Here is a 13,598-nt window from a genome sequence, read left to right on the forward strand (position 1 = left end):
TTCATGTTCACGTTCAAATCAACTGAAGTAACGGAAAGGTCATTGCTAATGCAAAAACCTGTGCCATGAACCACCGTGGTCTGGTTAGCATTGAACTCCCATTTCTGCAAAGCTGAAACGAGTTGTTTGTGGCAAACACTGTACCAGCAGCATGGACTTCTGTAGTTAGTATTTCTCCTAACTTCCTCAGTGTCATCTAATATCAGAGAAGATGTGTCATCTGTTTTAAGCCTTGAACTTTGCCGCTGCTGCCAGTTGGAAAGTTAGCTTGTTAAGAGGAAAAAAGCAAAGCTGTAAAACAGGTAGCATATGAAAATAGCATATGTATTATTGCACGTAAAAGCTCGTAAAGATTCTGAGCTGCCAACTTCCTTCGCTATCAGATCGAAGGTGGCACAGAGCGCTGGTTTGCCCTCCAAACCCGCCGAGCGGTACCCGCTGCGCCGGGGCTGGGATCGAACCGGTGAACTTGGGCGGAGGAGGGCGAGTCCTTGCCTGTGCGCATGCGCGCTGCCGCCGAATGGGAGGGGGGAGCGTGTGCTCGCGTGCAGCCCGGCTGGTCACGTGGCCGGCGCGGGGGGGGCGGGAAGGGCCGGGAAATGCTGTCGCTGCTGGAGAAGCTGCCGCCGGGACGGGCCCTCGAGGTAGGCGGGCGGGCAGCGGGGTCCGGTGCCTCTGGGGGCAGCGGAGCCGCGGCCGCCGTGCCGGCCAGCAGCCTGCCCTCCGCGCTCGGCAGGGTGGCCCTTTCCGTTGTCGGGGCCTCCGAGCCGCTGCCGCCGTGAGCGAACCCGGGAGGGCGGGGACGCGGTGGGAGCAGGCGCGTTCTCCCCGGCGTCCGGTAACGGCCCTCGGGGCTGGGGAGGGCGGCGTTCGCTGCGGGGCGGCCGAGCTGCCGCTCTCCGGCACCGGTGAGGGAGGTCGGGCCCGCCGGCCGCCTGGGGCTGCGGAGCGGTGCCGCTCGCCGCGCCGCCCTCCCTCGGCCGCCGCTCTGGGCCGTGTCGAAACGAAGCCGGAATAGGCGGGGTGGGGGGTGCCCGGCGGAGGGGCCTGCGCTCGTATGGCTCTTGGGCGGCTGGAGGTGCCCTTCCTTGTGCCAGCCTTCCGCCGGCTGAGCGCTCGGCGCTGTCTCTGCCGCTGCGGGGGTGGCCTGCCTGCGGGAGCTCTCGGCTGCTCCTAGACAGGCTCCAGCCGTTTCCAGTTGTTGAAGGAGCGGCCCGCCTGCATTTGCCTCACTGCAGTGCTCAAATAAAGTTACTACAGCAGGCCAAGAAGCCAAGCATGTAGAAGAGGCTCGGTGCTAGAGAACTGTGGTTTGGGAGACCAGAGAGATCCACAGGCACGGAGGTTGGCCCGTTGAGTTGTGCTTTGCAGCATCCTGCCAGTCCCGATACAGGGTGACAGGTGTCCTCTGGGGTGGCATCGCTGCTGCTCAGCAGGATGTTACAGTCGTGCACAAAACTGTTGTCCAAATGTAAGTCCGTGGTGAATGTGAATCATGTTGTGATTTCTGTGGCCAAACCTTGTGAATTAACTTTGAGGGGAGGGGAGAGGACAGTTCATATTCGGGGACTAACCTCTGTGACTTTTTAGGATGGTGCGTGGGCTGTGCTCAGAGGAAGCATTGAGACAGCACCCAGTGAAGGAGGGGGTGATAGCTCTATTGCTTAATTAGTCTCATATCTGGGGTAGGTTAACCCTGATAGAATTATGCTCTTAAGTTATATATGACGTTGTTTCAGTTCCTTCATAAAATAGTTGATGGTATATGTGGCCGTGCGTATCCTCGATATCAAGATTATGGCACTATTTGGAGCTTGTCGGAGTGGATGGAGATTTTGGAAGAAACAATGACATATTTCAAAACTGCAGTTGGCAAAAACATATCTGATGAAGAGGTAAGGGCTCATCACTGTAGGGCTTGGCTTTGAGAGATCATGCTGGAGTGATTGGTCTTGTAGTTTATTTAGTCCTAAAGTGTTTTTATAGTGTAGCATTTGAATAGTAGCAGACTAAGCCTAAATAGGCGTAAATTGAGCAGCATTCAGAGATACACTGCAATGACTTTTAAAAGAATTAAATTGACACTGGTTTGTTCTTTAGGTTGTTTTTTTTTTAATAGCACTGGATAATACTTGTTAAAATACTGTTTTGGTGACTTAAATTGATATCTGAAGTACCACCAAATTAAATAAGCTTTCCTTAAAAAAATAGTCTGTCATTACTGTTTATTAGCAGTAAAACCAGTTCACACTCCTGTTTAGCTTTCTTTGGTCATTGCTACTGCATTGAAGTGTTTTAAAATATTGACTGTATGTAAATCCAAAACCCCTAAATCTAGACTGTGAATGGAGGGCTGTGTGGGACAGGGACTACGTTTCGTGGCATTCCAATATGTGTAAACTTTGCAAAACCTGTTCCATTATCAGAAATCTTAATTCCTACATTTTGCAGATTGCTGGGATTGAGTACTTCTTAGTAGCTAGATCAAAGAAAGACACTTGTGTAGCTATAGGAAGCTGTACATCAGCATGTCTCTTTCAGCTAAGCTAATATATTTTGTCTCCACTCTGATGTTCAGAAACTTTCAGAGCTAAACTTCAGTTGGTTTTGTGTGTATGATTTTTTGTTTTGATTTTAGGGTGGCATCTAAGAAGGCTGATAAAGCTTCCATTCTCTGGTCTCTTAATTTGAATGACAAGAAAATTATTTTTTTTCGTTATATATGGCTGTGGTAAATGCTAACTATCAAACACAGAGGGTAGCCACTGAGGACAATACAGGAAAGATGAGAGTATGGAGTCCAATAAAACAGCAGACTGGGTAGAAGCTTGGATATCTACAGACCACAGCTATTACAGCTGGTACATGTTATTTCTGTAGTTCACTGTTTAAGAAATAACAATTTTTATTTTTATTTTTTGTAGGCTGCTCAGCAGATAAATGAGTTAAATTCGAACTATCAAGAAGCAATCACGAAATGTCTAAAAGGCAGAAAGGAAGAAATCAGGAATGCACTAGTGGAAAAAGTAAACGCAATCTCCTCTGCCCAGCTTCAGGATTTTGACTGGCAGTTAAAGGTGAGAGGAGTGTCTCAATGTTGTTTGAAAGAAGTGTTCTGCAACACAGAACTCAACTATTGGTATAGTGCCCTTAAGCCTGCTCATTCTGGAGCATAGTTCAGGTTTTGTAGGTATTTTGTATAAACTGTAAAGGTAAAATTCTTTCCTGTCCCACCCCTCTTCCTCTTAAATCTGCAATATGTATCCCTAAAAGGAGACTGAATGTTACTCAGGAACACCTGGAAGTTTCATATGCTGTTACGATTTTGAGGCCTGAATAGACAATATTTTTATTCAAAGGAAGAAGAAATATTTACTTAATTTTAAGGTTCAGGATGTGTTTCTCTGACTTCTTTTCAAATTTTTAGATTCCTGCAATAAACAGTTATTTAATAATTAGTTTGAAATAATTTTATCTTTAGACTTATTTTGATAATCCAGTGATCACTGTGGTGCTGCTTTGGGTTTACAAAGACAGCTGCTTTAAATTAGGCTCTGTCAAAGACTTAACAACACTACATATACCATTTACATTTTCAGTTAGTCCATGGGAGCTATTAAACAGATTTGTAGAGCTGTTAAATAGTTTTTAATTTCAACAAGAGTGTTAAATAATTTGTGCAGCAAACAGCTTTGGAAATCAAAGAGCAATGCCCACAATAGACAAGATTTTGCAAGAGCAAATATGGCTTCATAATGTGTTTCAGATGAACTGTTAACTACAGATCAATCTCTTGCTAACTGCATTTACTGCTTATGAAAATATAAACTAGGCTTATGTGAACTCTTGTTTGTGGTTTCTTTTGACTTGGAGGATTTTTTAAGTTTCTATTTTGTGATTTCTGGTACATGTCTGAACTACTGTATTCATTTTGTTTTAAACCAGATTTTTTTTTTTTTCTTGAGCTGGTTGTGATTTTTTTCGCTCACCGTAGTTGAATCCTACCAAGGACATTGTTTCTCCTCTGCTGTATTACATTCTGCTCTCTGAATAAGATAGGTGTGTAAAATACTGACCTACAGTATTATAAACTGAGCTTTGATTTGAATGTATTTTAAAAGCCTTATTTATGCTAGAGTATAATAGTAAACAAAAAAGAAAGCACAGTTGGTATGTAATCCTCTTTATCAGTGTTTGTTGAATAGGGTATCTGACAAGTGTTTCATCAGCTGTAAGAGAGAGCTGAAAAATGCACAAAGGTGTCCTTTTTCTCTCATCTGCCTCTTTCTGTAAGACCCTTCTTTTTGATTACCAGAACTATTTTAATGTGGTGACTTCAGGATTTATATACTTCACTTTTAAAGAGCTATGATCAAATGTATCCTTTCTTTTATCCTAGAATACAAAAATGTAGCAGCCCAGTAATTTTAACAAATTGTTTTGACAAATGTATTGCTATGAAGAGGGGTTTTAGTATTTCAGTATATTGTTGATATTAACAAACAAAAATCCCAACAATGGCGGGGGTGGGGGGGAGGGGGAAGGAAACCCCTATACTGGAACAGTGACTTGTGAGGAATGAATTTTGTCATGTTGATGTTTGTTCTGGTAGTGTACTGGTATACTGGTGGTATACGTTCAGTATAAAGTGCGAATATGATGCTATGAAAAACTAAAAAGTTAATGACTCCACCTTGTACTTTCTTGTTGTTCCATCAATCTGCATAGCTTGCTCTCTCCAGTGATAAGCTTTCCATGCTGCAAATGCCACTTCTTAATCTTGATCTGGATGTGAGAGAAAATGGTGAAATTAAACCAGTTTCTATAGAGATGAATAAGGAGGAGTTGCAGAACCTAATAAATGCACTGGAAGCCGCTAATAAGGTAGCTTTTACTGATATCATCCTTTGTTCCTGACTTGTCATGTACTGAGTTTATTTTCACTGAAATTCATAGAATTATAGAATAGTTTGTCTTGGAAGGGACCTTTTAAAGCTGTCGTAAGTAGCTGGCGGCTAAGTACCATGCAGGCATTTCCTTCTTGCCCTTTAGCTTGACCAGCAGGTCTCAACTCATCCATGCTGGTCTCCTGCCATCCTTTCCTGATTTCTTACACCTGGGGATCAAGAGCTCTTGTGGTCTATGGAAGGTATCCTTAAGGGTCTGCCAGCCCTGTTCTGCTCCCTTGTCACTGAGGGCAGTGTCCCAGGGGGTCCTATTGATTAACTCACTGAAGAGCTGGAATTTTGCTTTCCTAAATGAGCATCCTGATTTTACTTTTTACCTGCCCCATATTCCTTGGGACTGTGAAATCCGGCGGAGCACGATCACTGCAGCCCAGGCTGCCTCCAATTCTGACATCACCAATTAGCTCACTTGCACTGGTGACCATCAGGTCCAGTATTGCATCCCCTCTGGGCTGTCCGTTACCTGGCTTAAGAAGTTATCCTCAATGCATTCCAGGAGTCTCCTGGATTGCCAGCAGCTTGGCATGCTATTTTTTCAGCAGATGCTGGGGTGGCTGAAGTCCTGCAGCAGGGTGAGAGGCTGCGAGTGCGATGCCTTCTGTAGCTGGACTAAGAAGGCTTTGCCAATAGGCTCCCCTTGAAAGGCTGTAGTAGACATGAACCACATTGTTCTGGGTGTGTTGCTGAAAACCCAAAGTCAATTGTTCATTGGCAAAATGACTATAGAGTTACAGAAAGCCCTATAAAAGGTAGACTGTCTTGGTCTTCGGCACGGTTTAGTCTAGAATTTTTTAAAAATGCCATTAGAATCCTTATAAGCATAATAGTCTGTTCGGAGCACCATTGAAAAGTCTATATAGTGAGAACAGGAGGAGAATAAAACAAAGTAAGTGTCGGATGAGAAATGATTTTGAAAGATTGGCGAGAACTCCAGTGTTCCCCCAGTTCACAAAATGCCAGTGGCTGGGGATGCGTATGGGAGAGTTGTTTTGTTCAAATGGAGTGCTGTAATTTCCATGGCATAGTAAATCAGGAACAAAGTTAAAGGTTCCAATACAGTAACCCAAGAAGAAAAATTCGAGTAAAGCTTTATTTGTAGTGTCTCAGATTTCTTAATAGAAAAGACTAAAGGAAGTGACAATTTGAAGAAAAATCATTGGGGGAAGAAGCGTCATCGGACATGCCCCCTGGTGATGACTGAATCCTGGAATCCATCCTTGTTCACTTTCAGTATTAATTCTGGCTCTGTTATAAAGGAAAGTATGTGTGTGTGTTAACAGACAATAAATATTAAGACATTTTCACATTATCTGAGAGGTGGAATTCTCTGACATACTGCAGGATGGATGCGAGTATTGTACATACATGTTTTAGAAGTTAGCAGCTTCTAGATGCTTCATAACATTTAGCAAGTAGGGAGTTTCTTTACATGTTTTATGTAATGTTATGATGCTATAGCTGAAATCTGGAGACTAATATTTAGAAAAAAGCTTTTTCAGTATAAATCAACTGAAAGTAATCGTTTTATAGCTCATAGAGTTAAATACTAAGTTATAATAGTGCTGTTAATATTTTGAATTACAAAAGACACTAAGATGATGTCCACCAGTTGCTTTAATGAGGCTTAACATGAGACCTTTGAATAACTGTGCAGTTCCTAGTGAGATAAGTACATTAGTCCAGATACAGGTGATGTTCTCGTGAAAGGAGAACCCTTAAGAGCTTGCGTTCACCTGGATCTTTTCCTGCAAAACTAAATGAAAATAGTAGCTTGTCATGAACTTGACACTATGCAAACAAGGATTGTTCCAGGACAGACTTCAGTTTCCACACAGTTTTTGTTCTGCTTGAGGGTCTGTATGGAAGCTGTGGTATCTTGTCATCCTCTTACTTAGTTTTATGTGCACACAAGGAGGAATTCACGTTAGAAATGGTCCCTCAGTTCTGCTTTGCACGGAAGGAATCTCACTGGACCTGGAAATTACCGTTCTTCTTTGTTTACAGGTAGCTGAGGAGTGGTTTGCATGCAGTAAATGCTGGTTAGTTATTGGAAGTGATAGTTATGTGAGGTTGTAGAAGAGAACTGAGAGAGGGATGGTGTATTTTCCAGAGGAAAGGCATGTTTATACAGTTGTATATTACACTGTAACAGAAAGAAAAAAGCTGTATTTCCTACCCTGCTTAAGTTTTGGTTTTATCCAACTTTAATCTCATTGCTTTTCTCCTTTTTGAAGGTTGTCTTGCAACTGAAATGATGGAATTCAGATCATCGACAGTATCTGCTGGTGATGGCTCCCCATTTGACCTGGAGTGGGCAAGGGGAAAGAAATGTTCTCTGCAAAGCCAAAAGTTGCTGATGCTGTAAAATACTGAAGTGAAAAGGCTATTAAGACTTGTGACCAAAAAAAACCCTAATCCTTTTGTAAAAAATAATAAAACCTTGTATCTGTTTGACCAAAACCATAAAAATCCAATGTACAGTTGCTTTTAGTACTAAAGATTTATAGAACTATGGTAAAGTATCATTTATGACGTGTGCCATATTTGTTTTGGTTAAACTTCGGCAGTGACTGCACAGGTGCCTAGTAAAACTAACTCGCATAATGTTACTCTTATCTAAGGTGCCGTGATAATGAAGAACATGACAAAGTAGCATGAATGTATTTATACTTGTAAATAGTAAATAAACACTTGATTTTGTGTGTGAATATTTGCAGTAAGTTGTTTCTTGATTTTTATTAATCGCTAAACTCGGTCTTTTTAGATGCTGGGAAAAACCCGCTTTACAAACAAAAGCAGTACAGAATCACAGAGTAGTTGGAGTTGAAAGGGACCTCTGGAGGTCATCTTGTCTCACTACCCTGCTCAAGCAAGGTCACTTAGAGCAGGCTACCCGGATGGCTTTTGAATATCTCCCAAGGATGGAGACGCCACAAACTCTCTAGGCAACCTGTTCAGTGCTCGGAAATTGCAGAAAAAGCACTGGGGCTTTATACAGAGTAAAATTTGAGGTTTTTATCTTACTTGATGGCTTTTCATTTAATATACTGAAAGCTCTCAAAAGGGAGTGCAGTGCTGCTGGAGAGGAGTTGACCTACGTAGACTGTGAAAAGGATATTCCCAGCCCACTTAATACAGCAGGTAACTGATAAATCCTACTCTAAACTTCTCTGAAACCATGTTGACTTTTGATTGTAGTATGTAACAAAAGTTAGAAGCTGTAATACTAGAGAAGACTACGCTAGAAATCTTACGGTGTCTACTATTTGTTAAACCATTTTTCCACATATAAAGAGAAAGTTATCTGTAATGCTTGCATAAATACAAATGTGTACTTATCATATGTGTGTGTATATTATGCATGTTTTGTATATATAAGAAGGCAAAATTAATAACTTACCTTCATAGTTTCAAAATTGGGGTCTTGAGTTTCTCCCACTATATTTTGTTATGCCATAGGTTTTCATATAAGCAACGTGTAAAATAACATGTATAAAAAAAATTGGACTTCAGAGGTCTTGTCAAAGAGGGAGGAGGAAGAGGGAAAAACTCGTAGGAAGGTTTCTATGAAAATTTCAATGATTTTTTGCTTTAAAAAAAAAAGTTCTGTTGTGATCTGACAGTAATAAATGTGCAATGAGCTGCTTTTTTGTGGATGTTAAGACTTTATTGAAAGTCAGAGTATTTTTCATATAACCATCAAAATGATGTTTTTGACAGAGGAGCATAACAACACCACATGAACAACTAGAGAGGGAGAGGAGCACCAGTTCATGAGCAGTTGAGAGCTAGCAGCTAAAACATGATTGTCACAGAACTGCATTTGAAACATGCATCCTGACCTTACATCTCTGCAGAGAAACGAACCGTCCTCGTAAGGCATGTAAAGGCCTCCAGTAGATGGAAAGGAAAAGGACCAAACAGAACGGAGAGGAGAGCTTGCCGCTCTGTATTTTGTACCATCTATCAGAAAACAGTTTTGTTATTTCTCTGCTCTGACAATTAGCTACTTCTGGAGTAAGCAAGATCTCCAGTTGTGACAGGTAAGACATTTGTGGAGATGGTACCAGGTCGAATTGATGAGAAAAGCTAGAGACTTCACAAGACTCGTTATAGTAGTGTCAGCTTCAATACACTTTGATGGACGCAGGTAGACATGAAAAGGTAGTGAATAGGAAAAGCGTACCTGTCAAGGAAGCATCTAAACCAAGCTCATGTGGCCAGGAGCATGTCTGTCAAGTATGCCTGGCTGTGCTCCCTTCTGGACTGAAGACTGGGAGGTTAGGTAAGGAAGTTGGTGTAACATTTCCACACAGAGGTTTCCATACAGCCCAGAGCACTTCAATGCACGTCACAACCCCACAATCTGGAGGAACTGTATGCTGGGACTAGAGTAAAATACAAGAACTGTACCAGTAACAAAAGCTGAGGAGGGGCTGTGATGTGAGGAGTGTCACTCACAGAGCCACTTCAGTCTGTGACTAGGGGGGAATCGGTGGTGGTGGTGGAAATCTTCCGAAGGCATAGGAATTGGACCAAAGGTGCAGGAGTTTAAGGAGACTCCATTAACGTAAAATAACTTGAAATTTTGTCCTTGCCTATCTGCTTACTTTGCCCATATCCATATTTTATTGCGTTCTTCCAGGCCTGAGCTCTTCTCATTAACTGGTTACACTAAGTGAGGCGGCTTTAGTATTTGTATGTCCCACCACACTAAATTGTAACAGTTGTTCCTTGGTGATGCTCCCCCTTTTGTCCTGTTTCAGGGACATGGGTTCATATTCTGCCACTGTTTGCTCCTGCAGAGCAGCTCACTTCTGGGTCCCATGGTTGCATGGGCAAAAAAAGGAAAACAACCATCATAAATATATTGATAAAACCTCTGTGGTTTTGCAGGTACTTTGTACAGACCTATTAAGCACGTAATTAAGAGCAAAACCAAAATTTTGTACAGTAGGCTCTTTGAACCAGAAGTCCTAATGAAAATAATACTTATAATGGACACACCGCTGTATGAAGTTTTAATTTCAACATGTAAAAAGCACCTACAGAAAATCACATTGCTTAAATAGACCTGCAATTTGAATCAGAAAATGCAGCATATCTTGATACAAAATATAAAAATGAATTATAAAAATGTTACTTGCTTTCCACTAGTGTTCATTGCACTTCTCTGTTTCATAGAAATCTTCCTGTGATTTCAGAAAAAACGTGTTTTTAATGATCAACCATTTCAGCTTTGATCTTGGCATGCTATAGTGAATCAGATTTGGCTCCGACCTGCAAACCGTTGGTATGGAAGTGACTGTTGCAATGAAGCTGCTCTTGCAACAGGGCAATCGTGTATGTCAAGAATATGTATTTTCAAAACATCTATATAAGCCTGTAGAGCAATTTCTGAGTTCTGGAGCAAGCCTTTCTTGTAAGAAACATGCTGAAACATGATTGTACCTTTTTCTGAAGCGTGGTCTTAAAAGCCAGTAACGCCTTGTCCTGAAGTATGCACACTTTGCTATCCCTTTGAGTTGTGAACTAATATTTTTAATGAAGTATCAGAAATAAAGGTATTTTTACTCTTCTAGTACTGGAGAATGCTTCCATAAGTGCACCAAGATCACTTCTTTAAATCTGCCTTGATTACATTTGGCAGTACACTACGCTTCCCTCTGTAAACTTATAGTTTATACTTAGTTCTGGACCTCTCCAGAAAGACAAAAAGACTACTACCAAAATGTAGAAAAGGAGGCAAATCTCACAAAGATTCATCCTTTGGACTTTTACAAGCCCGTGTGCTTCACCTCATCAGGCTGCTCTGTGAAGTCTTCACAGGAGCAGAACCTGACGTTTTAAGCTGGTTTGTAGAGGATATACTGGATGTTCGACGCTTCATGCTGTCTATGGCTGAGAATTTTACTCAAAGGTACTCTTCATATGTGCTAGCACCAGCAGGAGTCCTACATAGAGAAGGCTTGGGCTACGTTTTAGCATGAGGTTAGTCAGCTAATTTAGCTAATACAGTAATGAAAGGCACTGGGAAGTGTGTAAATTTTTCTAATTGGGAACTACTATAGGTCCACGGGGACTGCTTTGGTGGTGGACTATCTGGGGGGAAGGATTCCTAAGACCATGTAGATTAAACTACTGTTTTCTGATGCCTACCATAAAAGAAGGAATTTTGTTTCTTGGGAATGCAGAGGTTTCAGTTCTTCCATATTTCTGTTTATGTTGATTTAGATGGGAGCTAAAGCAAGCATTGGGCAATCTGATGAGAATTGGTATTAACTGCCTTTGTAAAACCCGATTCTGAATTCTTTACCAATGCCGAAGTCTTATTCAGGTCTTTCTTGAAATGATTTGCCAGCTTTGTTTGTAAAGCTGCTGCAAACAATATTCAAAGTTAGTTGTCTCTGAAAATCTAAAGAAAATCAGGTAGTATGTTGTCAGCTAGATCAAAACGGCAAATGATGTTTCAGACGGGAACAAGGAAACTGATATGTTCATAGATGGGAACAAGGTTGCTGATGCTCTCACTGAAGTGCATAATCTGCCAGAGGAAACCCATCTTTATGAACATTTTTGGCAGTGTGATTGATATTTTATGCTTTCATGAGCATATACAGCTAGCCAGTGATAAGTTAAAACACGTTATTGATCAGAGAGAGTCTCTAGAGATGACATGCTTCTGCTGTCATTTAATTATTTTAGCTTCTCATTGGTAATGATAATCAAATACAATTGGATTTTGCCAAGAATAAGTGCTGAAGACCATTTCTTAGAATGGCACCAGGACAAGACAAGAGGTGATGTTTTTATAACATTTGGAGATTCAAAATTACCTATAAAATAATTCAGAAATAAACATGCCAAGGAGCAGACAACATAATTAGAGTTCACTCTGCACTCCAAGACAGTAAGTAGACCAAAGTGACCTAGTCTTCCTTTAAGAAATGCCAGATTTCTCATTTGTCTCTTAATTCTTTCATGCTGTGCATATATGTTTTGGTATCATTACATGCTGAAATTAAATATTCTTCTGTGATCTCCTGCTGCCTTTGAGCTGCAGGGTGGATGCCCACGGGGGTAGGAAGGCACATTCTTGTACAATCACAGATATGGGTCTTATGCCTTGCAATACAGAAGCCATTTAAAAATATTTTTGTACATAACAGGTGTAACACAGCCCCTATATTTGACTAATGCTCCCAAGGCAGTGTTAGCAATGCATCCTCAGTACATGGGAATTCACAAGAAGGTGCAGAGGCTCCTCAGTGATGGGAAACAGGAGCAGCTGGTGGAACATGGCCCCCAGCGCTGCATGACTTCCCTCATGATACATCTCAAGAAATCCTCCGCTTGCAGTACGAGGGGATGGAACATTTTCTATAAGGGTGAACAAGGTGAAAGGGCAAGTAACTGAAATGGCAACTTCTGTGCTGGTCAGTGGTAGCATGAAGGATAGGAATGCTGGCAGAAAGATTCCTGTGATACTGATTTTTTTTTTTTTCTTTTTTTACTAATCAGGTTGGTGTTCATCGAGTATCTCTGTGCCAGAGAAGACGGGTGAATTAACATGATCTTTGTCCTCTTGCTCAGCTAACTGCTTTGTTGAAACCTGTAAGAACGTGGTATCTCCTAGATCCCTACTGTTCTGCTATCTTGTAGTTGAAATTGTCAGCGGATTCAAATATTTTTGGGAGATTTCCAGGTAGGCACACAAACATGCACACACACTCAGGGGCAGTAGAAGCCCATATCTTTGGGAAACCTAGCTAAAAAGGACTTCCAACACAGGTTGCACGAGACAGCTGCCCAAATTGAAAGGGAGTTTAGCTGAAATCTAATTAGTAATAGTACCTTACCTATGCTGATCTTGATGTCTGCTTCCTAAGGGCAGGCAAACTAATTAGTGAAGTACAACAGTGATGGAGCTTAGCATTACATCATTATTCACCTTCATTGCTTAAAGTCAGCCAAATGACTCCACCCTGTTGAAGGGAAGAGGTGTTTCTTTTGTACTCACTGATTTCTAGCTCTAGATGGCAGAGTGCGTGGGTAACCCATAAATAGACATATTTTTCCATCCTGTGCCTCTAATAACCACTGTCTTTTCCTTGCTGCCAAGCTATTGCTCTCAAGTGAGAAATGTTTTCTTCTGCTTTTTTTTCTAAAAGTAGTTGAAAGAGGGAAAATGTACTCGTTATGGTCATACACCATTATATACCGTTCCCAAGTTTGGGTTTTAATTCTCTTTTGAGGCTTTGAAAGGGGTTTTAGTTTAAATCCAATGTACCTTGCAAGCTTGTATGCCAAATTCTGTTTTCTTTACCAGAGTTAGTGGTTAGATGTGTGGATAGGAGCGGTGGGAGGCAGGAGGTGCTGGCTTTGGGGTAAGATAGTGCCTGCAGTAAGTGGCTCTTGCCTCTGTATGTGGTGGGGTTATTAGCCCCTGCTGCAGAGCTTTGCGCCGAGAGCTGGCAGCTGTTTCCTCCGTCAAGACTGTGGCTTCCAGCTCTTGATGCAGGCAGGCCTTGCTGCGTGCCGTTCAACACTGGCAGTTCTATTTTGGACAATGCTGTTCTGAAGGACTTCTGCATTTGCACTGCTTTTTGTTTGTTAATGGCCCTTCCTCTG

General features: G+C 41.6%; 1 protein-coding gene across 2 annotated transcripts; it reads left to right on the forward strand.

Annotated features, from left to right (window-relative positions):
- The first annotated feature begins 575 nt into the window (after window positions 1-575).
- COMMD8 (COMM domain containing 8) lies at window positions 576-7,683 on the forward strand. Of its 2 annotated transcripts, XM_037383878.1 has the most exons (5): window positions 576-644; window positions 1,740-1,895; window positions 2,925-3,077; window positions 4,729-4,884; window positions 7,202-7,683. In XM_037383878.1, the coding sequence occupies exons 1-5, from the start codon at window positions 600-602 to the stop codon at window positions 7,220-7,222; spliced, it is 531 nt and encodes a 176-aa protein (XP_037239775.1). In that variant the 5' UTR covers window positions 576-599; the 3' UTR covers window positions 7,223-7,683. The 2 variants fall into 2 exon arrangements, with proteins under 2 accessions (XP_037239775.1, XP_037239766.1); XM_037383869.1 differs by lacking the exon at window positions 7,202-7,683 and having other exon boundaries at window positions 4,729-4,932.
- Window positions 7,684-13,598: the final 5,915 nt, after the last annotated feature.

The sequence above is a fragment of the Falco rusticolus genome, chromosome 1 (genome assembly GCF_015220075.1).
Source record: "Falco rusticolus isolate bFalRus1 chromosome 1, bFalRus1.pri, whole genome shotgun sequence".
NCBI classification, from domain to species: domain Eukaryota; kingdom Metazoa; phylum Chordata; class Aves; order Falconiformes; family Falconidae; genus Falco; species Falco rusticolus.

What these genes read in the sequence shown, in the direction of transcription:
- COMMD8 (XM_037383869.1), top strand. Translation starts at nt 600, where the DNA reads ATGCTGTCGCTGCTGGAGAAGCTGCCGCCGGGACGGGCCCTCGAG. An exon ending in CGCCGGGACGGGCCCTCGAG is followed by an intron (nt 645 to 1,739) that starts GTAGGCGGGCGG and finishes ACGTTGTTTCAG; the next exon opens with TTCCTTCATAAAATAGTTGA. An exon ending in AAAACATATCTGATGAAGAG is followed by an intron (nt 1,896 to 2,924) that starts GTAAGGGCTCAT and finishes TATTTTTTGTAG; the next exon opens with GCTGCTCAGCAGATAAATGA.